The following is a 26,300-nucleotide window of genomic DNA, read 5'->3' as shown; positions in this document are numbered from 1 at the left end:
AAGCATCTACTCCCTTCCCTTGCTAACTATTGTTCAAATCATGCTCTTCTCCTCCATTTTATTTTAAATTTTGGCCAAAATTGGGTAATTTCCCAGGCAACCCCTTAAGATTTGAAAACCCTAAGTATTTAGTCCCTCTTTTCCTAATTATTCTAAGATTTTGATTTTTTTTCTATTTTAAATTGAATTCTCCCTCTTTTCCCTATATCTTCCCATATCTCTTTTTCATCCTCTTCTTTACATCAAATTTTCTCTCAATTGTTGAAATTATTTTTTCTTTCAATATCAAATCAATCTCTGATAAATTGATTCCCTACTGATTGTTGAAATTCTACGTGATAGCCTCCGTAATTCATCAAGTGCGGTAAGTGCACTCGATCTAAAGTTTAGGACCCAAATTTCGTAGGATTTCTATCCGATATTGATCTTTCAAATCAATTAGTTAATCTTTCACAGTTTTTGACGAATCTTTCGTTAATATTGTTGAATCTTGATAAATCTTAGAAACAAAAGTTAAATCTTGTATAATTGTCATTTGAAGAACCTGATTTAGGTATCATGGATCAGATTTGAACGTGAGGAACATCGCTCGAGATCCTAGTGACAAGTGTGTGTTCTTTTACAAGTGGACCGGGGCAAAATCGTGCCTAAAATAGTGCCACACAGGCATGTGGGCCACTCGTGTGGACCACACAGCCCCTCACGCAATCATTTCCCTTTGAAACCCTAGGTTATTTCAATTCTCACACGGTCACAGTCTATCACAAGACCTAGCCACATGGTTGTGTATCCCTTCCACATAGTCTAGGGCTTTCCACACGGCCGTGTGCCCCCTATTTATCAGATTTTACAATTTTACCCAAAAATTTTAGGATTAGATCAGTTTAGTCCCTAAATGATTTCTAAACTATTTTTAGTGCTCTAATTTATTTAATTGAGCCATTGCTAATATGAATTATATTAGAATCCATGATTTGATGGACTGATTTAATATGAAATATATATTTGCATGAATTGTGAACAATACATCTGTCTATTGTTTTAGAGTTTGTGATTGTATGTTTAGTATGCCTTATGTTACCGTTAAACTGAACACTTAATAAGCATGACTTTTGCTACTGAGTTGATCTGTTATAAGCATATTGATTGCTACTGTATTGTTCTGTTAGAAACATAATTAAATGTCATCGTATTCATCTGTTTTGAGCTTGCGCTAATACATTGCATGGGGTGGGATGATATGTACGGACGAAGAAGTGGTAGTTTATCTGCAAATTTGTTGTGCATCAATAACCCAGTGGCAGTATTTATCCTTTAACTACAAATATGTTGTGCATCTACAACCCAGTGGCAAATTTTATCTGCGATATTTTGTTGTGCACCCACAGTCCAACGGAAGATTTTATCTACAAAACCAGTGGTGGTCAAACCACAACCTGCTATGTAGTTGGTTGGAGTTTAGGGGAACTCCTATTATGGTGTGCAGTGATGGGGTAGGATCTTTTCTATTAAATTGGAACCGTATGGCATTCATAAAGTATGTGCATACAAACTGGATTTTTCTAAGATGACATACATATATTTATACATTGATTGAAGTGGCCCGAAATATTGGTATTCTGAAATTGCTTGTGACAGCCTGATTTTGACCCTAATCGGAATAGTGGTTTCGGGACCACAAATCTGAGTCTGAAAAATATTTTAATATTATTTTCTAAGTTAATTATGTGTGAATTTACATATGTGAAAGTTTCGTGAATTTATTTTATTGTTTGCGTGCTAAATTTGATAAAAGGGCTTAATCGCGTAAAAAAAAATTTAATGGTTAAATATGAAAGTACCTAATTGTTGTTTCTTTATAATTTGGAGGTTCTATGATGCAGTTAGCCCACTATATAAGTTAGTGGATGAAAATGGTCAATAATGACCTTATATTATATGTTATATATATTAACTTATAAAGTTTAAATTAGTAAATAAAATATTAAAATGTATTTATAATAAAACAAAACATAAATTAAAAGCATTATCATGTTCATCTTGTCGTAAGTTTCTAAAAAAAAGAAAAGAAAAGAAAAGAAAAGAGCATTGAAGCATTCGGCCATTACTAAGCTCAATCAAGGTATGTTTTGGTTTCGGTTTTTGATGATTTTTATGTTTTTGAGATCGTTGCTTCGAGTACTACAAAGCCCATGCTTGAATTTTTGAATTGGTTGTGTATTTTGTGATATGACATTGAAGAGAGCTTGTTGTTTTTTGTTGTTAGATGATGGAAAATAAATATATGTTGTTAGATTTTCATGTTTTAATTAGTAATTTTTGATAAAAATGTGTATTAAGGACTAAATTAAGAAAAGTGTAAATTGGGGGGTCAAAATGTGAAATAAATAAAATGTGTGGACTTAGATGGACTATAGGAATATTCTGCCCTAGCATGATACATGCAAATTTTGTGTATTTTGTGTTTTATGCAATAGGGACTAAATTGTAAAAAGTGTAAAATGACAGGGGTAAAATGGTAATTTCCCATTTATGTGTTTTTGGATTAAATTGAATGGAATTATGTTTAAATAAGTTTAATTTAAATATGTTTAGATCATGAACCAAAGAAAATGGATTTGGATCGGGGAAAAACAAAAATAATCGAATAGTCGTCTATTTCGTCCGTCGATATCTAAGGTAAGTTTATAAGCAAATAGATGTTATAATTTTTAATTAAATGTGAATTATATGTGCTGAAATTAATATGTGAATAAATATATGTATTAGCCAAATGTGTACAAGCTTGACAGCTATGTTTATGAATTCGTTTCGACTAAGTTACGACATCCAAAAGCCCCGTATGAGCCTTAGGAATAGTTAGGATACATATGTCATGACATAGGATTTCGATATGCATTTTCGTGTAAGACCACGTCTGGGACGTTGGCATCGACTTGTGTATACGTGTAAGACCATGTTTGGGACATTGGCATCGTATTTGATTTATGTAAGACCCTGTTTGGGACAGTGGCATGATATGTGATTACATGTAAGACCACGTCTGGGACGTTGGCATTGTACGAGCCTTCCGACTATCTGAGTATCTTTTTTAATTCCGAATGGTTCAACGGGTAAAGATACGTTGTGTACGAATGTTTAAATTAGGCTAAGTGACCAGGTATGTGATAATTGATTATCTATTTGAAAATAAGGTAAGTTGTATACTTGAATTGATGATATGAAGTTATGTGAAATATGAATTATGTGATTGCATATTTGAATATATATGCATTCTGCCTTTAATGTATACGTGTATTGAGGAAAGTGATGATTAATTATATTAATGTTCAATTGATTAATTGGTAAAGAGGGAAGTTATTACAAATTATATAAGTTTTGATATATAAGTTGATAAATTGAATTATATGTGAAATTATAATGGTTTATTACTAATTATCTAGCTTAATTTACGTAAATGATTAAATATTTATTTGCTTATGACTTACTAAGCTTTGATAGCTTACTGTGTGTAATCTCTTTCTGTTTTATAGATTTGGAAGTCGGTTATGAGCTCGGCGATCGTTAGAGAAGTCTATCACACTATCAAGTACTATTTTCGGTATTTTACTAAGTTTGAAATTGAACTTATGGCATGTATAGTCTAGTTAATATGTTTGAATTCGGTTATGTTAATTTGAGCTATGCAAAAATGGCTTATTTATTTTGTTAAGCATGGTTTTTATGCTTTTGATCAAGTGTTAGATATGTTGATTTTGGTATCTCGGCTATGGCATATTTATATATGTGAATATTGTTTGATATACTTTGTTAAGGTATTGTTATGTAATTTAGTAATTAAGTGAACTCGGTTATGGCATATAGGTGAAATGCTAAGTAAATCATAGATGAAATGATAGTTAAATTTGGTTTGTAAGAGTATATTTACATTAATAAATTGATTTGAAAGAAACTAGTAATGTGCATGTGTATATACGGTTATAAGGTATGGAAGAACATGTGTATATTTGGTCATGATCTAGACCTATTTTGGAAGTGTGTTTTATGCTATAAATTGGTGTATGGATATAGGTTTGGAAAATGTGAAGTGATATGTATGATTTTATTATTTGAATCGATATGGTTTGATTAAGAAATGACATATTTTGACTTATGATTTAATGGCTAAATCTTGTATAATTTATGAGGTTATTTATGGATGCCAATTTGTTATGAAATAAATTAGGAATGTGGAGTATTTAATAAAGGTACGATTTGCTCATGCAAGTGGATTTAATATTCGATTTTGTATTTGTAAAATGATATGAATTGTATGGATTTTTGGATAGGGCTAAAATGGTGCATTCATATGCGCAAACTTGTAATAGATAAATATGCATGTTTTTGGTCTTTTAAATGATATATATAAATGATTTTTTTAAAGTAGGCTTAAAATTTATGAATAAGATGCATACAAATTCGGGTAATGATAGTTAAGTGAGTAATACAAGTTTGAATTTAACTTTTATAAATTTATTGGATTAGTCGATTAAAGGATAAGTAGATTTGTATTGAGTGTGTATAGTTTATGATTGAATGATTTCATTGAAATGGTCATATGTGTATAATATAATGACATTAAAGGTATGTAAGGCAATAGTATAATGTTACTAATGTTGCATTTGTGATTGGATATTAAGTTGTATACATATTGGTTTCATTATGTACATATGCAGAAGTTATGAAATGCAAAGTTTGATATTTAGATAATGAAATTATGTACGTACATATTCTCTGTATATGAAAAGTGAGGATTTATGATTGAATATGATTTAATTATGAAAATGTCTTTAATACGATGGATTTAGGGAAATCGAATATTGAAAGTATTATATACTTGAACGTGACTCTAATGTATACAAGTTTGGTTTTAATTTGTTAATTATAGAATATGTTCGATTGAGCTTTGATGTATGTTTAAATTGAACTTTGATGTATGTTTAAATTGAACTAGTTTTAATTTTGTAATGTGTTTATTTGTGATACATGCTTAGTAAGGTATGATTGATTTGAATTGTAATTATCATTTATATATTTGAATTTAAAATAATTGAATTAAGGATATTCAAGTTTGATAATGTTATAAATGTATCGTTATTCTTTGGTGTATGAAAGGTGATAAATGACTATGCTGAACTCTGTCTTGTTCGGTAATGGCTTGGAACCCTAATATGGCAATGGATACGGGTTAGGGGTGTTACATTGCTATTATTATTGTTCTATACGTGGCGTTTCTGTATACTTAAGCTTTTGTATTGGTTTACTTGTGATAGAATGCACACTGAGCTTCATAGATGATGCGAACCAGCCTGTGGACCTAGCTAACACAAGACGAGATTCCCTCGACCTCTCTATTGGACCAATTACTCGAGCTCGAGCTATAGAAGCTCATTGGCTGCTCCATTGACCGGAGTAATCCCGTAAGAAATCTAGTTTTAATTAGGGTGAAGAGCAAGAAAATGCTTTCCTAAAAATTAAGGTCTGTTTAACTCATGCTCATTTGTTGTCTACCAAATTTTGACAAAACCTTCGAGTTGGAATGTGATGCTTCAGGTTTAGGGATTAGAGCGGTGCTAACCCAAGACGGACGCCTCATCGCCTACTTTAGTGAAAAACTCAATGGTGCTGTTCTAAATTATTCGACTTACGACAAGGAATATTATGCTTTAATCCAGGCTCTCGAAACTTGGCAACATTATTTGTGCCCAAAGAATTCGTGATTCACACTGATCACGTGGCATTGAAGCATATCAAAGGACAACACAAGCTGAACAAATGGCACGCTAAGTGGGTTGAATTTCTTGAATCTTTCTTTACATTATTAAATATAAGAAAGGTAAAGATAATATAGTTGTTGATGCTCTATCAAGGAGGTATGCCTTACTTAATATCTTGGAAACTAAATTGCTTGGTTTTTCGTTTCTTAAAGACTTCTATGAACATGATGCTAACTTTGGTGAGGTGTTTAAATTTTGCGAGAAAGGAGCTTTTGAAAAGTTTTATAGGCATGAAGGCTATCTTTTTCGAGAAGAGAAATTATGTGTTCCTCAAGGATCTATCCGAGAAGTTCTTGTACATGAGGCACATGGAGGCAGAATGATGGGACATTTCGGAGTAACCAAAACTTTGGCCACATTAAAAGAACATTTCTTCCGGTCGAAGATGAAAAGAGACATCGAACAGTTTTGTGAATGATGTATTGCCTGTAGAAAGGCTAAGTCTCGTATCCAACCACACGGTTTGTATAAGCCTCTCCCTATTCCTGAAACTTCTTGGACTGACAATTCTATGGACTTTGTATTAGGCCTTCCTAGGAGTAGGAGTGGAAGAGATTCTATTTTTGCTATTGTCGATAGTTTCTCTAAGATGGCTCATTTTATAACATGCCATAAAACTGATGATGTCGTTAATATAGCCTACTTATTCTTCAAAGAAGTGGTTCGGTTGCATGGCATCCCAAAACCATCGTGTCTGATCATGATACAAAATTCCTTAGTCACTTTTAGAGAACTTTGTGGGGGCGGCTAGGAACTAAATTGTTATTTTCTACAACTTGCCATCCTCAAACAGATGGTCAAATCGAAGTTGTCAATAGAATCTTATCTACTCTACTTCGAGCCATCATTCAGAAAAATCTAAAGACCTGAGAAGAGTGTCTACCTCACATCGAGTTCGCATACAATCGATTTGTTCATTCAGCTGCAAAACACTCTCCTTTTGAATTTGTATACGGTTTTAATCCCTTGACACCCCTTGACTTAATTCCTTTGCCTTCTAATCACCTCGTGAATGTAGATGGGAAGCGGAAAGCTGATTATGTCAAAAAACTACATCAGAAGGTGAGGGAAAACATTGAGAAGAGAACCGAGGAAAATATGCGAAAAGCCAACAAGGGACGAAGGCAGATTGTCTTTGAACCAGGTGACTGGGCTTGGGTTCATATGCGCAAAGAAAGATTTCCAGCACAAAGGCGATCCAAGCTACTTCCAAGAGGAGATGGCCCGTTCCAAGTTCTTCAATGCATAAATGAAAACTCTTATAAATTAGACTTGCCTGGTGAATATAATATAAGTGCAAGCTTTAATGTATCTGATTTATCTCCTTTTGATGTAGGTTTCGATTTGGGGACAAATCGTTTTGAAGAAAGGGGGAATGATGCAAACCAGCTTGTAGACCTAGCAAACACCAAACAGGATTCCCTCGAGCTCTCTATTAGACCAATTACTCGAGCTCGAGCTAAACGTTTTAGAGAATCTTTATCGGCTCTAGTTGAACAAGCTTGGGAGAAAGCTACAAAGGAGCTGGGCGAACCAACAAGAAGCGTCTTCAACTTGCTGGAAGCTTAATTCGAATAAACTAGCTCACTTAACTAGCTAGACTTGGACATCTTAATTAATTTAGCTCATTTAATTATGTTTAGTTCACTATAGCTTGAATTACATCAGTTAAATGTGTCTTAGTCCATTACATATTTATTTGGGTGTTTAAATTGCTTTAAAGTTGTTTTTAATTTGTCTTAACAGGATTTAAAGTATATAGCTAGACAAATTCATGCACAAAGTCAATTCAATGAAGCTCATTCAATGTGGCGCATGTACCTAAAAATGCATGAACGATGGGAGCTGATTATTAGTTGAACAAACATGTATCTTCCAAGTTCATCAAAGCTAGTTAATGTGGAAGCATGTATTCGACTATGCATGTACGGAGGAAACCCTTTCTTCAACTGAATCTACATGCATCTAGCCGATACATTGTAGCTCATTAATGAAGAATTCATGCACCCGATTGTGGATGTATCTTGAGCTGTTTGGTGCATTTCTTTAGCGAATTCTTCATGAACTTTTGCCAAAGATTACGAGCTGATCAACTACCTTTTCAAATAACCATTTGTTTCTTGTTGTTTACATTTACAAAACCTAGTGTTCACACTTCAAAGACCATTCGGCTGCAAGCAAGCACATTTATCAGCTACTTTTCATTATGTGCACCTCTCAGACATTACTTCCATTCATCGAATCTAGCTCTATTCAGCTCACTCATCAACACCATGAACCAAGGTTGTTTCGGCATCTTACTTAGATAAATTCATTGGATTATTCCAGCTAGAAATTAAATCATTTTAGCTTTATGTACCTACATTCAAATCATGCCCATTCAAATCATGCCCATTCAGTTGGTTGTCTATTAGCTTATAAATAGCACAATTGTAAACCTTTTGAAGGTGAACCAAGAACTTTTGACATATATGAATTATAGCTTTGTGAGTTTTTCACTCTCGTTTTTCTTTGAGATTCAACTTGACTTGTCTAGCTAAGCTAGTGGCGTCAACCTTGTCTCCTTTCTGAATTTATCACTCGTCCAAGTGTGACATTAAAAATTATACCATTGGTTCCTATCTTGTTAGATAGTGGGTCACGGTCCTATCCAACTATCCATTTTATCACCTTAAAAATTATAAGATTTGGGTCCTTAATTGCTATTAAGGGTTCTTTCTTGTTTTAAGTTCATTTATCCATCTTGTCCATCCAACTATCTTTATTTTATCCACTCTTTACTTAAACTATCTTCTTAAAAATATATCATTTGTTTACTAAAACGAGAACTACTGAATTTTATGATCGGGTGTCAAACGACTCAATCACATCCCGTAAGCGAGTTTGTATCAATAGATCACTCGCTTTTTATTTTCCTCTCTACAGTTAACCCATCAGGTTAGCACACGGACATAACACTCGGAGGGACTGCGCTCGATTTTATTTTTATTAAATATTTTAGATTTATCATTTGATACGTTCTTTTATTCAAAGACTATAATGTTTTTCAATTTGTGGCATGATACTTAGGAATTGGGTTTAAAAAGCATGCATGACATTTAATTTAATTTAATTTTAGGATACTGAAATATGTTTTTCAAGTATTTATGCATATAATCTGATTAAATCTAAATTGAGTATCACTTTTCTGCTACTAGATTGCATATAAAATTTGACTAATAAATAAAATAGAAATTAGCTAAATTTTCAATGGTAATCACTTTTTTTTTCAAGAAAAATATTAGATTAGTCATATTTCTGTCCACTCATGATTTTTTCTAAAAAAAAGTTAAATTTTCTTCTAAATATAAATAAATGTTTTAAATTAACTGTTTTATAAATCTCAATTGCTACTAGGTCATTTCGATGGCCAATGTAACCTCTCAAATTCTCATCTAATGTCTAGACTAGATTGGGGAGGTTACATTTGGTGGTATCAGATCCTAGATTTTCTAAACTTGGACTGTGAAAATTTGATTGAGTCTGCCTGCATGTATAAAAAGAGTAGTTTGGGAAAAACCATGCCACAAATTTTTTACAAATTGGTTTTTTGCAAGAAATTGAATCCGAGACTCCGATGCCTTTCCTACTGTAGTTACTATTACTATTAATATTTTTAATCAAAATTAATCTTTCATTCGATCTAATTAATCTTAATCGTTTCTTGTCACGTCTCTCAAAAACCTTGATTTACCTTGAAATCCATCATTAATTTTTGTGTAAATGTCATTTGAAGGACTCGATTTAGGTACCCCTGACTAGATCCCAGAGTCAAGTGTGTGTTCTTTTACAAGTGAATCGGGGAAAAAAGTGTCGAGGTTAGGACCACACGACCCCTCACACGATCATTTTCCCCAAAAACCTTAGGTTTTTCAATTCTCACATGGTCTAGGACCCACCACACGGCCTGCCACACGGTCGTGTCTTCCTTGTAGGTTGATATTGCAAATACCAAACAGCCAGGGCTTCCCACATGATTAGGTCACACAGTCGTGTGTCTCCTATTTTTCAAATTTTATAGTTTTGCCACTGTTTTTTAGATTTTATAATTTTTCCCCTGATTTTTAGATTTTACAGTTTTGCCCCTATTTTCAGATTTTACAGTTTTCCCCTATTTTGCACATTTTACAGTTTTGACCCAAAATTTTATGTTTTGGTCATATTAGACCTTGAATAGGTTCCAAACTATTTTTAGTGAATTAAAACATATAATTAGGTCCATGATAGTACAAATTATGTTAGAATATCTTATTTGATTGACTGAAATAATATGATTGTGATATATATTTTCATGAATTGTGAACAACACATATGTCTATTATAATTGTAGTTGTGACTGTACGTATAGTATAGCTTATATAGTTAAACCAATCACATAGAAAGCATGACTTCAGTTACTAAGATGATTTCTAACAAGCATATTAATTGCTACTGAATTGAAATGTTATTAGCTTATTGTTTGCCACTACATTGTTTCGTTAAGGGCATATTAAATGCTATTGTATTGACTTATTTTGAGCATTCTATATTGCATTGCATAGGGTGGGACGATATGTACGGAGGAAGATTTGACAGTTTATTTGCAAAATAAAAATGGCTATGCAAGTACAGCCATGCAACAGTTCTCATCTGCAAACCACTGTGAATCCATAGCCAGAGACAGATTCTATTTGCGGGGTATTGTTGTGAATCCACAGCCAAAAGCAAAGTACTTGTTGTGTATCCACAGCCAAAAGTAGATTCCATCTGCAAGATTTCATTGTGTATTCATAACCATGTGACAGCTCTCATTTGCAAAAATTGTTGTGCAATCGCAACCTATCGCAGTTGTCATTTGTGAACCAGTAGTGGTTTAACCACAAATCCGATGTGTTGGTGGATGGAGTTCTAGAGAACTCTTATTGTGGTGTGTTGCGGTGGGGTAGGACATTTTTTGTTAAATCGGAACTGTATGACATTCATAAAACATGTGCATATAAAACTAAGAATTTCTGAGATGATACATATATATGTACATTGTTGAAAGATCTGAAATGTTGATATGTTGAAATTGTTCTTGTGAATTATTTTATGAATAGTATTTCTGCATGATAAATCATTGCACTGATTATTCCTATGCTAAGTTGATCTGAAATAACAATATTTTGAATTGTCATTCATTTGTTATTACTCTAAATTTTGAGATAGTGAAGTGAAGTGTTCTATGTGAAAAACTGTCAATCTAAAGTGCTTTATGAATGTGTTTATTCATGAAATTGTTAAATTCATGTGCCTTGTCTATAGTTTGCACTGATTTTGCTTGCGACGGAACGCACACTAAGCTTCATAGCTTACCCCCTTTTATTTTTCATCCTTTCAAATAACCCACCAGGTTAGGACACGGACGCAAACGCGGATGCGGATGCGGCATCAGAAGGGTCCCGGCTCGATTTAATTTACTAAAATATTTTTGGTTTATTATTTGATATTTTTATTATTATTTAGAGACTGTATTTTTTTAATTTCAATCTATGGCATTGGACTTAAGAATTGGGTTTAAAAAGCATGGATGACATTTAATTTAATTTTAGGATAATGAAATACGACATTTAATTATTTATGCATATAATCTTATTTAAATTAAAATTGATTATCACTTTTCTGCTGTTGATCTATAAATGTGTTTTGTTAAGGAATTAAATTGAAATATTAGCTCAGTTTTCTTAAAAGTGGTCATTATTATGTAGGAAAGCTAAATTAATTTAGTTTTGATAACCTATGAGTTTTTTGAAAATAGACTAAGTTTTATTCAAAAATAAATAAATATTTTAAATTAACGCTTTTCAAAACTCTGATAACCTTGCTAGGCCATCTCAGTGGCTGATGTAATCTTTGAAATTCAAGTCTAACGTCTAGGTCGGGTTGGGAAGGTTACACACCCAGTATTCAAGGTGAAAACCCGATCCTCGAAGAAGATTATGTTAAGAACTCTACCGCCAATTGTGGCGAAGGCTATGAGAACGGAGCCGACTCAGTGACACAGGCGATGATGAAGGTGTTACATAGGGTTGCTAGTGCCCAAACTAGATCAGGGAACCATGGGTCCGTTGCAGAAAGGCTCCAATCAAATGGGGTGGAAACTTTCCAAGCTGTTGTTAGAACGACTCCTACTATGGTAGAGTATTGGATGGAATTGACGAAAAGGATTTTCGAGGATTTAAACTATACTTCGAAGTAGAAGTTGAAGGGCACTATGTCCTTACTTAGGGAAGAGGTTTATCGTTGGTGGCAATCTGCGATACGGGGCACACAGGCTGACTGTATTAACTGGGAATATTTCCAAGGGGCCTTCCAAAAGAAGTATGTGGGCACTAGGTATGTGGAATCCCGCGGACTCGAGTTCATCGAGTTAAAATAGGAAGATAAGACTATGTCGAAATATGAGACTGAATTTCTGAGAATCAACTGCTATGCCTAAGGAATCATTGCCACGGAGCAAGACTAGTGCGTGAGGTTCAAAAATGGGTTGCAATTCGACCTCAAAATTTAGGTTGCTTCACACTAGGAATGGGTGTTTGAAACCCTTGTGGAGAAAGTCATAACTGTAGAGGAGATCAAACAAATGGAACGTGAAAAATGAAAGAGTAAGGTCCCGGTCGAGTGTTGGAAGAAATTGGGTGCTTGTCTGAAGTGTGGGTTAACGAAACATATGGTACGAGATTGCCCTCATCGAAGTGAGTAAGCACAAGCTCCACCCACAATCAAGCTTAAAACCAAAGATTGAGTTAGTTACCTCCAATGAGTTGAGGTCAAAACAGAACCACAAATACTATAGCAACCAATGCGAACCGAACCAAGGCTAGACAACCCACTTTTATTTGTGTCATTAGAGGTCATAAGGACAGAGATGCATCTAATACCATCACAGGTATTTTGCCCTAATTGACATAAGATCCAAGAGATTTTGCCCTTTGGAAACAGTCAGTACCTCCTTTTATTAATACTGAGTAAATTGACTATCATTATTAGAGATTATTTTATAAAATAAATATATGTAGATTTCAACAACTGTACAAATGATATTATGAACATAATTTTGTATTTCTGAGCTTAAATTCAGCAAAGTGGCAAAGCTATATTAGATAATAGAAATTTTACATTCATACTATGGTGCCAAATGGAAGAATTGTAACAATGTCACGTAAACTTCCTAAAATGTAACCTAAAATTGTTTTAGTATATATATGATTTTAATAACATTTAAATTATTAATAGTTAAAAATATCACCAATGCAAATTATAATCAAATAAAAAATTAAATGTACTAATTGATGGGTTTTAGATTCTACAAGTAGGGTTAAGATAATGATAAGTGTCCAATATGGTATAATAAAATATTAAAAAGAAATGAGATTCATGACAAAATTTTAACTTTGCTTGTGAAGTGAAAAAAGTACACTGCCAGTGTATCAAATATTAACCTTTAGGGGATGTTTGGTCCAAGGTAATGGTTATGCCATTACAAGCCTATTCTGCAGGCCCACACAAACAGATATTTGGTTCAATGGAATAACTTATTACAAGCGTATTCCATTCCAGGCTTAAGCAGAGATATTTGTTTATTTTTATTCCCTTCCCTCTTCACCGTTTACTCATTCGTTGCTTGAAGAACCCTATCTTACCCTCACCAAATTCTCACCTCAAAAACACTTAAATGGTAGCCATTTCTTGCTTCCTTCGACTCTGGCACTCCTCTCCTTCATCCAACGTCAGGTAAACATTTTTCCTTCTGCTGTTCCTTTCATTTTTCTGTCTACCATTTTTTCTTACCCATAAATTTTTTCTCCCTCTTTGTGTTACTACTTCCTTCACCATTATCTCTGATATTTTTTTAATAAACAAAGTCTCTGAAATCTTGGATCTGAATTTTTATCCTACCGAGCTTTCGGTGAGTTTACTCTTTCTACCTCTTCTTTGATTTTATTTTTCTTGTAAATCAAAACCTCATTTTGTTAAAATTTATGTTTTGGTTGCAAATGAGAAGTTCAATTTTGATGATCAAGATCTTTCCTTTTCTAGTAATTTATGTTTTGGCTTTGTTGAATTGAATACCCAAAGTCTTAATCTTTTTGAGAATCTGTTGAATTGCTTGTTTGGGTATGTTGAGAAATGATAGGAAACTTAATTGTTTGTATGATTAAAGGAAATCTTTATAATTTGATAGTCAATTGTTTTATGATCTAACTCTGAGATTGAGATTGTAGCCAATGTGGGCTGGTTTTTTTAATCATTGATGATTTGTATTGATAACATTTGGATAAAAAATTTCTCATCCTCACTACTTTCCATACCTAAATGATTGACCTATTTAAAAGCTAAACAATCAACCAGGTGATGGTGATTCCAATGAAACAAATCAACCCCTAAAGTGGAATATAAATAATTTCCACAAACAAAAGGTAAACAAAAGAATCAACCCAAAAAAATTCTATTCTATAATAAGCAGTATCAATTATGAACTAAAACAAGATAAATCGATGCTTACCCACTTCAAGTATGGGAACAATGATTGATTCCCAGAATCTAGCTTTTGCTTTTTAGCTCACTTTCCAAATCGTTTTTCCCCAGTTTTCTAAATGACATGTTAAGCAAAACAAAAATAATTGTTTGTATGACTAAAGGAAATTTTTATAATTTGATATTCAACTGTTTGTATGATTTGACTTTGAGATTGCAGCCAATGTGGGCTAGTTTTTTTAATCATTGATGATTTGTATTGATAACATTTGACTTGAAGAGGCTTTGTTTATTTTGTGTGCATCATCAATAGAATTAATACATCATTTTTGATCTAATGGTTGGCATCAATACAGTGTTGTTTGCTTTTGAGATGCTTCATTATCTACCTATCATATGTTGTAACGCCCCACTTAATTTATTCCTATTTCTATAAGTATCTAACACAACTATGTATCTGCTTTAGTGGTTAGGTGTTCAGAGTGTGTGTGTGAGGTATTGGGTTCAAGTCCCACATTTAACAAATTTTGGTTATTTTTAGATCCAAGCCTTATCCTTTTTGAGTGGGCTTATATAAAATTTTCTATTAATCCATATCAAAATGAGCCTATTGGTTTGAGTGGTAATGGGTTGGTGTACTGGGGTCCTGTGTTCAAATCCCTACGTTAACGAGGGTGTTAATTTTTTTCTCGATTTTCTGATAGAGTTTTAGTGGAGCCAAAATTTTGAGGTAGTTGTGAGTTAGTGGGTTAGCGGGAGAGAAATGGGGGATTTGTGTTTTTATTTTATTTTATTTTTTTCAAATTTTTTTTTCTCTCCTCCAGAAATTTTGATATGAGTTTCTTACTCCTTTCTTTTCCCTTTGCTAATCTATGCAAATTTTCTCTTTGTTCCTCACCTTATACTCTAATTTTGGTGCTTGTCGTGGGATATAGGTAAGAGGGTTACTTCTGTTTTAATTTTTAGTAAATTGTTGGATATACCCTTTCTGTAGTTGTGTTTTCGGCGTTGTTAGGGGTTTGATTCCTGCGAAATTCTTGTGTAGGAAAAGGTGGTGGTGAAAGAGTTTTGCTCTGACGGTCTAAACTGTGTTGATATCTATTCTTGTCGATGGTAAGTTATGTGCGTTACTTCAGAATTATGTGTTGTTTCGTAGATTAATTGCTAAATGCTCAATGGGTTACTATTTCTTAGGTTTCGAAGGGCTCGGGTTTGCTGTAGCATCTAAATCGAACTAGGTGTGTTCCCAAAATGCAGAAAAATAAGTTTCAGCAAAAGCCGAAAAACCATACTATTGGCGCCACATGGGCGTGTGCCTGGCCATGTGGTTGGTCGTGTGCGAGACACGGCTGTGTGTTTGACGAGGGCATTGTCATACATAAGACACGACCGTGTGATGGTGTGGGTGTGGCCGTGTGGGCCACACGTGCATGTGGGCTTGGGCCAAGCCGTGTGGGCTACACGGGTGAGGCCAATCTGAGCGTGTGGGCCCAAATAGGCATGTGGGCCCATAATTCTAAATTTTTCCCTAGGGTTGCATGGGTCATTTCGATCAACTATGGGTCTACCATAGGGTCAGTAAGGGCTAATCAAACCCTAAAGTTATGTGATCTGATAATCTGATAATCTGCCTTAGTAGGACACTATATACATATTTGATTATTCTGATAAGTATGTATATATGACCTCTGTACATGAGCATGCTATGCATGATATTACTGTATTTGTTATTTCTATATTTGTGACTGGAGTGGGTTTTGTATATGTGGAGGAAGTGGTCTATACGATGACATTTCGCCTATATTCTGGCAGCTTGACTACACATTATCTGTAACGTGTCGCATCGACACCATATGGTGTGTAGGGATGGGTGGGTGTTTATAACCTTGCATGGTCGAATGGGCTGGTCGGAGATGGTGTGTAGAGGATAAGGGTAGGATTTTGCATATCTGAACTGTAACACCCCGAATTTTGGGCCTAGAAGAAATAGGTTTTGAACAAGGGAACAGTTAGAAGACTGCACATAAATATTTAGTTGTGCAAGGAAGTGACATAAATGAATGCCTGCTTCAGCGGTTAAGTGATTTAGGAGTGTTTGGAAGTGTCTGAGAAGTTAGGGGTTCAAGCCTTGGCTTATGAATTTTTTTTAATTTAAGTGAATAAAATCCTTGGATCTAGATAGTAGGTTCTTAAATTATTGTGGTTAAAATATGATACAAAGGTGTGGTTGGTCTAGTGGTAAGGGGCGTGTGGAGTGTACATGGGGTTTAAGGTTCGAGTAGTGGCACATCAAAAAAGGGAGTATTTATTTTGCTGCCTAATTCGTGTGGGTGGTAGAGTTAAATTAAAATACTGCTAAATGGAGTTTGAACTAGTCATAAAGAGAATTGAGGAGGGACATTTGGAGAGATTTGAGGAAAAAATATTAGGATTTGAGGTTGTTTCCTTTTCTTTCAACCTTGGCAGAATACAGCTTCTCTCTTCCCTCACCATTTTTCTTTCTTTAAGCTCTACGGAATAGCTCTCGGGTTTAGCAAGGGTTCGTTGATCAATTGGGAGCATACAATTTTTCTCTTCTTCTCCCTCAAGTGCTCTTCATTGGCTGAATACTGATAGATTAATCCCGATTCTTGGTTCTTTGTACGCTACATCTCTAATCTGAAATTTGTTTTATAGTTGTTGGTAAGTGGTTATGGTATGATAATGAGTCATCTGTTACTTTTTGAGAAACAGTATTGAGCGTAAGTAGGGTGCAATTAAGATGGTTTGTCAAGTATGAGTCTAGTATAAAGATGGTGACTTTTGTGTAGGTGGTGGTCGAGGTTGATTGGCACATTGCCTGGGAACCAAGGGTGCGATGATCATTGATTTTTAGAATAAAAGTGTTTGGAACGAAGAGAATCTGCAAATCGCATCAGGTGTGTAAACACCCCACTGTAACTACCAAGGGTGCGATGATCATTGATTTTCAGAATAAAAGTGTTTGGAACGAAGAGAATCTGCAAATCGCATCAGGTGTGTAAACACCCCACTGTAACTGTAGAACGGCAAAAGCCGAAAAGCTTAAAATACTGCGTTTGAGACCACACGAGTGTGCGATCGGTCATGCGGTAAGCTAAACCCACCAACCATGGGCGATAGACTGTAGAGGCTTCCATGAGCATTTTTATGGGCTTAGGCCATAATAGGCCACATTGGGTCGAAATAGGCCATGTGAGCTCATTGGGCTCGTGGGCCCCACAAGGATAAAATCCACGATCTGTGGTAAATACTGGACTAGGCTATGTAGATCTCATAGCCGTGGAAAAATCTGGACTGAGCCGACCGCACGAGCATGTGGACCCACTTAGGCCGAGTAATGGGCCTTGGGCCATTTACACTATTATGACCATTTAGGTTACCTAAGTCGCATGAGGCGACTGCAGACCTTTCGAGAGGTCGATATCTACATCGAGACCCTAAAATAAGGAAAAATAACCGAAATACCCTCATAGGGAAAAATGACCAAAATACCTCCATAAGGTAAAATGACCGAAATACCCATAGGGTAGAATGACCGAAATACCCCCTATAGGGTAAAATGACCGAAATACCCCCATAGGGTAAAATAACTGTTATGGCCTTATGTTATGTATGACTATGATTGAGCATGACATTCTGCTTACACATATGATATTATGTCACGACATATTGCATGGGGATTTTTGGGATTTTGGTATTTTTATGTAAAAAGGCCACTTTAAAGTTATAAACTTTAAATTGGGGTTTTTATTTATTTAGTTTGATATAAACTACTAGTTGTAGAAAAAGACGGGCTTTCAAAAAGTAACTGTTTTCAACGACAACAAGTTTTACACTAAACACCTCAATGTGACACCGCCAGATTCGGTCATAATCCTAGGCCAGGTTTGGGGTGTTACATTTAGTGGTATCAGAGTCAGGTTGCAAAACTTGTTTGAGTCATTTTAGTTTAGTCATATGCTAGATAAGTATGCTTTAATTGTTCAACCATATATAATATTATGTGTTCATTTTTAGTTTTATTAGTTTCATGTTTTCCTTTCATTTTTATGATAAACGGTGAAGGGTTGAAGGAGCAGTGAGAGCAGTAGCAGTTTAGACCTTTTTCAATTGTTGTTCATCAACTAATGCATTTTGCCTTTGGTTTTTTGTTAAGTTTTTTTTATTTGGATTATTTAGTTGGAAATGATCATTGGGTTGATTTTAAGTTTTAAAAGATCTAGGTGTTGATTTTTTTCGATTTTGGGCCAGGATAATTTAACTCAATATATTTACAAGTATAGTGTACTTTTGGGATTGTGAAAAAGGGTTCTAGGAAAGTTCTTGGAATGGTTTGTGTGTTAAATTTGTATCCTCTTGAAATAATAGAATGGAATGAAATGGTTAAATGTGTTAAATTTGTCTCCTCTTGAAATAATTGAACTCAATATATATGTTAAATGTGTATCCTCTTGAAATAATGGAATGATTTGTGTGTTTTAGCTAAATGAGAGGTTGAAGGTAACAACAAGAAGGGGAAAGATGTCGCTCAAGGGTGTGCTAAGGTAATAATACCCTCCCAATGTCTTTGTTGTAAGTTGGTCATGTGTTCAACTTTAGAAAGATGAAATTTGTTAATGAAAAAGGAGGCTGCTAAGGTAAAGAGCAGAACACCAAAATATAAAGCAAAACCACAATAGTTACCCTTTTAATGGAATTGAGTTAATACCACTTTTACTTTATATATTTTAAATTTGACTTTGGCATGAAGAAAAGAGACTAGTTACCCTTTTAATGGATTGATAAAATATAATAAAATATATATAATTATTAACTTGGACCATAGAAAAGAATATTTATAATAATTTTAAATTCAATTTATTTATCAAGAAAAATATTATTTTATTCTATGGTTTAAATGATATGTTTTGTTTATCAAAATTGGATCAAATTGATGAATTGAATTGATTTGATCGGTATTATAAAATTGAGAAAAAATAAATTAATAAAAAATCAATTGAAGTGGGTGAAAATTTAATTAAAAACTATATGAATAAAATTTAAGTTAATTTAAATATTTAATTTTGTTGTTATAATTTATAAAATAAATGCATATGTTAATATTATTAATTTATGTATATCAATTTTTTATTTTTGCAAATTTCAAGATTTTTTTGAAATAAAAATATTTTGAAGTTTTTACCTTATATTGATTGAACTAATTATTTAATCATCTCTACACTCTGATCCGTTTTTCATTTTTTTTTATTTAAACCCACGCAAAAAATATAAATTAAGATGCGGTAAAAAAACAAATAGAAAATCCATCATTCGCAAGTTTGTATTAAAGGCAGACCTAACCACTTTTAAACACTTAAAAAAACAAATAGATAGAAATTATAGAACTGAAAAAGATATAAAATTATAAAAAAATATATAATAATATATAATACAAAACAAATCGAATAGAGGTATAAGAAATAATGTAATGTGGGAAAGCACGTGAATGACAACATGATTTCAATAAAGAAAAATCCTACTCACTCTATAAAAAAACGTCATAAATAGTAGTGATTCATATCACGTGGAAAATTCATCGCAAACGTGACAAAAAAGCAATGACCCCTTCACTTTTTTTTTTGAAAGAAAAAGAAAGTGGATGTATTTAACTTTTTTAATAATAACTTAATAACTCTTTTACTATTACTTATAATAATTTTATTTTTATATACAATAAAAAACAATAATTATATTTTTATAAATATAATTTTATTATAAAATTTAGACAAAAATAATATAATCTCAGTAGATATAGAAATTGGTCAACAATCAACTTCTTCTTTCTCTCTCCCCTCAAAACAAGAAGAGAAGGGAAGAGCACCCAAAGTTTCATTACGTTTATGGTGTGTTTGACTTTGACAAATACCCAAAGTATTCTTTAAGATTTTCAAACCAAACAGAGAAGGGAAGAGAAATTATTTTTTTGATGAGCACATTCTTCATGTTTCTTACTGTATACCTATAATCGAATTGAGTTAATACAAAATAAAAGAAAACAAGACCTTATTTAAATACCTTTTTTAGTTTAAGTGAAATGTTATATTAAGTAAGTTGAGTCTTTTTATTTAACTATTTAATATGTACCTTATAAAAAAAGTAATATATTCAATTATTTCTTTTCTTTTCCCACAAAAATTATTAAATTTATATTATTTTTTCCTTTTACTAATTTTAACTATTCAAACAAAATAATATATCTTTTTCTATTTATGATTATTAATTCAAATATAACATTAGTTAATTACAATGTGGGATGAATACAAGCTTTTTAAAAGGTAAATTAAAGATCAAATTTTAAAAAAAATTTATATAATATATGTATATTTCTGTAAAATTGGAAATTATGTAATTTGGATGTGGATGTATTTTAAGTTTAGATGTTCATCATTAATTTTTCTTTTAAAACAACTATAATTTCTGTTCAATACATTGTTATTTGCTAAATAAATAGCCATTATTGTTGAATGAAATTTGATAAAGAAATTAATTTCAAGTTTTTTACCTGCAAAGATAGTTGTAATTTCTATTTGTGCTTTGCAAAGATTCTTCATATGTATTGTTCATTTTTCTTTAATAGTGTGTTATTGCTTCCTCTTCTTCTTTGGCTTGCTTGATTGCTTCCTTCACCCACAGTTGAGCTTCTTGTATTCACTGAACCACTATAAGTTCTTTGGAAATTAAATTCTTTGATTTTGTTTTATTGTTATTGAAATTAGTATTGAAGAAATGTGACCCTTTTACTATGATTTGGAGATATGTAACACTTTAATATCTTGCATTAATGGCTCGTCTACCTTTAAAAGTATAGGGTGAGAGGCGTAAAAGATTGGTCTTGCATTAACAGTATGACTGCAAATGTGTACAATTGTGAGTTGGTTCTTAGTTACATTGGGTGTCATCCATAGCCTACATACTTATAGACCAAGGATTAGATCATATATTTTAGATTTTATGAAAAACGAGATTATGTGAAAAGACTAGTATATGCTAGTGACGGGACTTGTATTGAACAAGTTAGGATGAATAGAATTACCTCTTTTAAACTATGTGAGATGTTACAAACTTTAGGGGGATTGAAGTTATTAAGGAACATGCTTATCATCACATTAAAAATCGAGTTATCAAGCATCAGTTTAATAGGTCTAGGGAAACCGTTAGCAAATCATTTCAAAATTTATTAAATGTTGTTATACACTTACAAGATGTGTTATTTAAAAAGGTAGAGCCAATTACAGCTAATTCTACAGACCCAAGGTGGAAGTGATTCAAGGTATTGGATTGAATTCCATATATAGCTCGTACATAATTTAGTTGATTTAGATTTAAATATAGTATCCTAAACCAATGTTTTATACATGTGATGTAGAATTGCTTAGGTGCTTTAGATGGAACCCACATCAAGATTAGGGTTCCAACAATTGATAAACCTAGATATCGAACTCGAAAAGGTGACATAACAAAAAATATGTTAGGTGTTTGTACACCTTATATGCATTTTGTTTATGTTTTTTCCTAGTTTGGAAGGTTCTGTTACTGATGGACGGGTTCTTCGAGATGCCATTAGGAGACATGGACTAAAAGTTCCTCATGGTAAAGTGCAAAATTAGAGGAATTTGAATTAATTTTTAAGGTCATACTTTTTTGGAAAATTAACCATGATAAATAGTTTTTGTATAGGTTGTTATTATCTAGTTGATGTTGGATACACAAACTGTGAGCGATTTCTTGTGCCTTTTAGAGGATAAAGATATCATTTGAATGAGTGGCGTCAGGGTTACTAGCCAAGTGCTCCAAAAGAATTTTTCAATATGAAATATGCTTCAACGCGTAATGTTATTGAAAGATAATTTGGGTTATTAAAACTTAGATGGGGAATACTTAGGAGTCCACATTCTATCTTGTAAGAGTGCACAATGGAATCATTATTGCATGTTGTTTGCTCCATAATTTTATTCAAACCTATATGAGTCTTGATCCTATTGAAGCGAAGTTGGTAGAAGGATTACCTAGTAATGTGATAGATGACAATGAACTGAATATCGTAAATATTCATCCATCGGATGCATGGGCTACATGGAGGATGAAACTAGCCAATCAAATGTTCGATGAATGGCAAGCATCTAGAAATTAGTTAGGTTTAAGGTAAAAATAGTAAACGTTAATTTATTTATGTTATTTCATTTATCTAGTTTATGATATTTTTGGGGTGTTTGAATTATTTTTTGTATTGTACTAGACTTGTTGCATTATAATTTATTTTCTTTTGATTTATCATGTGTTATAAATTTATAAAGTGTTGACCATTTAATTCATAATATTGAACTTAATTTTAATTTGCATTTTTTCTTAAGATAGCTATGTTAGGTTTTTCACAATCAAGTGTTTCTTCCCAAAATTCTCGAGGAACCAAAAGGAAATGGGTTTTAGAGGAAGATGCTACGTTGGTTTCCTGTATGGAACATTTAATATAGATACGGGATTCAAAGCCGGTTATTTAAATGAGCTGGAAAAAATGTTAGGAAAATTTTTACCCTATGGTATGTTGAAGGCTAAACCTAATCTTGAATCGATGATTAGGACATTGAAAAGGGATTGGGCAATCGTTTATGACATGCTTAGTGGAAAAAACAATAACGGCTTTGGTTGGGACGAGCATAAGTAGCTTGTTGTTGCTGAAGATGCTGTGTGAAACTCATATATAAATGTAAGAATTATTTCAAGTCTTTATATCTTATTTTGACCCAACTTATATCTAATATGGATTCCTTATTTTTTATAGAGTCATAAAGAAGCCGATCAATTCGAACATAGTAGTTTCCCTTATTATGACCAACTTACTGCCATCTACACAGAAGATCGAGCCATTGGGAAAGATGCTCAAACAGCCGCTGATATTGTTGAAGAAATAGATGTTGAGGATGTAGCTACTACAGATACTCATGGAGAAAGAAATGATTTCCATGGATGAGAAGTTGATATTTCTTTGGATGACATGGATCTTTCAGCTACACAACTGCAACCACCTAGAAACCGTGATTCCACATTTTCAAAGAAGAAAAAAAAGATTTCGAATACAAGTGATCATATTTCTTCTACTTCATTTACTGATGCTGCCACTTTACTGGTGGAAAAAATACGGACTCTTGGCATTGAAATCAGTAGGAGTATTGCCTCCGAAGTGCTAATTCAAGAAAAGTTAGAAATGACCATTCAAGAAAGTGCTCTAAAATTATATCCAACATTATGTGAAGTAGAAGGTTTAACTGAGGATGAGCGCTATCGCGTGTTAAGCAAAATTCTAGACCATCCAACACAAAATGCTCATTTTCTTTAGTTTACCTTCTTTTGTACGATTGGAATGGGTTAGAAGATTTCTTGCTGACCATTAAAAATCATGGTTGTGTTGATGATATTTTGATAACCTTTTGTATTTGTAATATTTAAATGGTATAATGACATGATAGAATGTCATTACAATGTTGTAACTTTTTGATGTTGTAAAATTTAACATATAGATTATGACATATAAGCTAATGACATCATGTAACTTTTTGTTAATATATGATTATTATGTTTGGATGTAAAATATAATTCTCAAGCTATTTATTACTTTTAATATTTTGTTTTTTATTGTAGAATAATTAATTATTTGTTTCACTAATGATATTTTAGCACATTAAATATGTATTGCAGTTTAAAAATAATAAAGTAGGTTATATATTATTTTTATAATATTATATATTATGATTTTTTAATTCATATAATAATTATATTAAGAATGTTATTAAATTATATATTATTTTATTAAATTTTATTTAATAATAATTATGTTAAAATATGATTAAATTATTTATTATTTTTTAATAAAATATATTTAATAATAATTTTATTAAAATTTAATAACAATAACAATAATCATCTACCTAAAAAAATTCTGCTAAGGGTACTTTGGTCATTTAAGCCTTTTTCCTTATACTATTACAACATATATTCCATTCAACCAAACACAAGAATGCTATTATAGCTCTATTCCATTACAACTCTATTCCATTATAGCCCTATTCAATTACAGTGAACCAAACATACTTCTAATTAATTATTAACAACATTAAAAAATTATGGGTTAACTATACAAATGGTCACACAACTATTAACACGTTTTTGTTTTGGTTATCCAACTATAAAAAAAAAATTCAATTTAGACACTAACGTTAGTATTCTTTTCTGTTTTTGCTCAGCCGTCGTTAAAATGATAATGAAAATAATGGCGTGGCTTTTTTCTAACTGGTAATGAAAATAATGGCATGGCTTTTTTCTAACTGGTATAATAACACATTAAGTCATCAAAACTTACATATTCTATCAATTTAATCCTAATTCTAAATAATTCAATAAATTTAACTATTCACATTTACAAATTCTATCTATTTGATCCTCAGACACATATATATAATTAAAGTATTTAATTTTTCTTTATATTTCACGTAATAACAGCTTTTAATATAACATAATTTATATTATTTGAAATTTTTTTCTAAAATTTTGAATATAAAAGGTAATTATATTATGAAGAAAAAATTATATTTAAATATTAAAAGCTTAATTCCGGAACACATATGATATTCCTAGTTGTACTAATTTGCAGCTTCATGCTACTTGATCTTGGTTTCTTTTGAGGGGGCTTTTTTGTTTTCTTCTAGTTGTAAAGTATTACCAGATTTGTTTCGGAAAATGGAAGAATACAAAGAGGCAGTGAATTTTTTACTTTTTGGGTTCAAAAAATTTTCATCATGGAATTGATGTGTTTTATTTTCAATCGTAAGTCAAGTTTGGAATCGTATGGGTTTCTCATTTTATTATTTCTTTCAATTTCAATTCGATTAATAATAAATGTTAAATTAATTTTTCGGGTTGGTTCTTAACTTGAAAAATCATTATAAACACCTTGTAACTTAAGCCGCACTTTTTAATTTATTTGGCAACCCAATTTAAAGGAAACGTTTTACCAAAAATAAATATAGAGGCTAACTTTATTTACAACTAGTATTGGTAATTAAATACCGATTGAGTTATAGTTCGATTGGTATGTACATTATTATTGATGCAGGAGGATGTGGGTTTGAATGCGCTGAAGCGTATTATTCTCCTATTTATGGGTTAGAAAGGGACTATTAATAATTTTAGACATTGTATGAAAAAGAACAAATATGATAACAATTTATAATGAAATTAATGTTTTACAAAAGAAAAAAAAGTATTGATAATTAGATTTACGATAAGATAGGATAATTTGATAGTAGAGTCATCGATTGCTCCTAATCTTGATCAGATAGTAGAACGGGACGAAGCCATCAGAAGTACATTCACGCAAGCGGTTCACTTTTATCGATATTTTGTTGATGACTTACATTTCTTACTAATTAATTGTTAAACTATGTTTATATTTTTGTTTGACATAAATTGCATACTGTGTTAATTGTTGGTTGAATATATTTTATTCCGTATTTGGAAATCAATCTCTCTTTTCTTGCCTTCAATTATTTGTGAAAATATTTAAAAAATTAGATAAATATAATAATAAATATAGCAATATAATAATTTCAGCAATCATATAACGGGAATTCTTGGAAAATTGCTGTACGATAACAAATTAGCGGCATTTCTATTGCTGCTAAATATGTATAATTAGGTGTAGGAAAGCACCGCTAAATTGTAGAAGTGTGTAGTTGTTATTTATGAACATTTAGCGACCTTAATGAGTAAACGCTTATGTATATGTACAATTAGATTTATGAAGATTTGGAGGCATTCACCCGGGAAAACGCCACTGTAAGTTGTATAACAGCATTTTTAATATAAACCTCGCTAGTTTTCCCGATATTAATATTA

The 26,300-nt window shown here is 32.3% G+C and overlaps 1 protein-coding gene across 1 annotated transcript; it reads left to right on the top strand.

The window, feature by feature from the left end:
* The first annotated feature begins 5,192 nt into the window (after positions 1-5,192).
* LOC107911148 (uncharacterized) lies at positions 5,193-7,385 on the top strand. Its single transcript, XM_016839032.1, has 2 exons — positions 5,193-5,226; positions 6,835-7,385. The coding sequence occupies exons 1-2, from the start codon at positions 5,193-5,195 to the stop codon at positions 7,383-7,385; spliced, it is 585 nt and encodes a 194-aa protein (XP_016694521.1).
* Positions 7,386-26,300: the final 18,915 nt, after the last annotated feature.

This window comes from Gossypium hirsutum, chromosome D11 (assembly GCF_007990345.1).
Source record: "Gossypium hirsutum isolate 1008001.06 chromosome D11, Gossypium_hirsutum_v2.1, whole genome shotgun sequence".
NCBI lineage: Eukaryota > Viridiplantae > Streptophyta > Magnoliopsida > Malvales > Malvaceae > Gossypium > Gossypium hirsutum.
The sequence above is the reverse complement of the archived record's forward strand: the minus strand, read 5'-3'. Positions and strand labels throughout refer to the sequence as shown.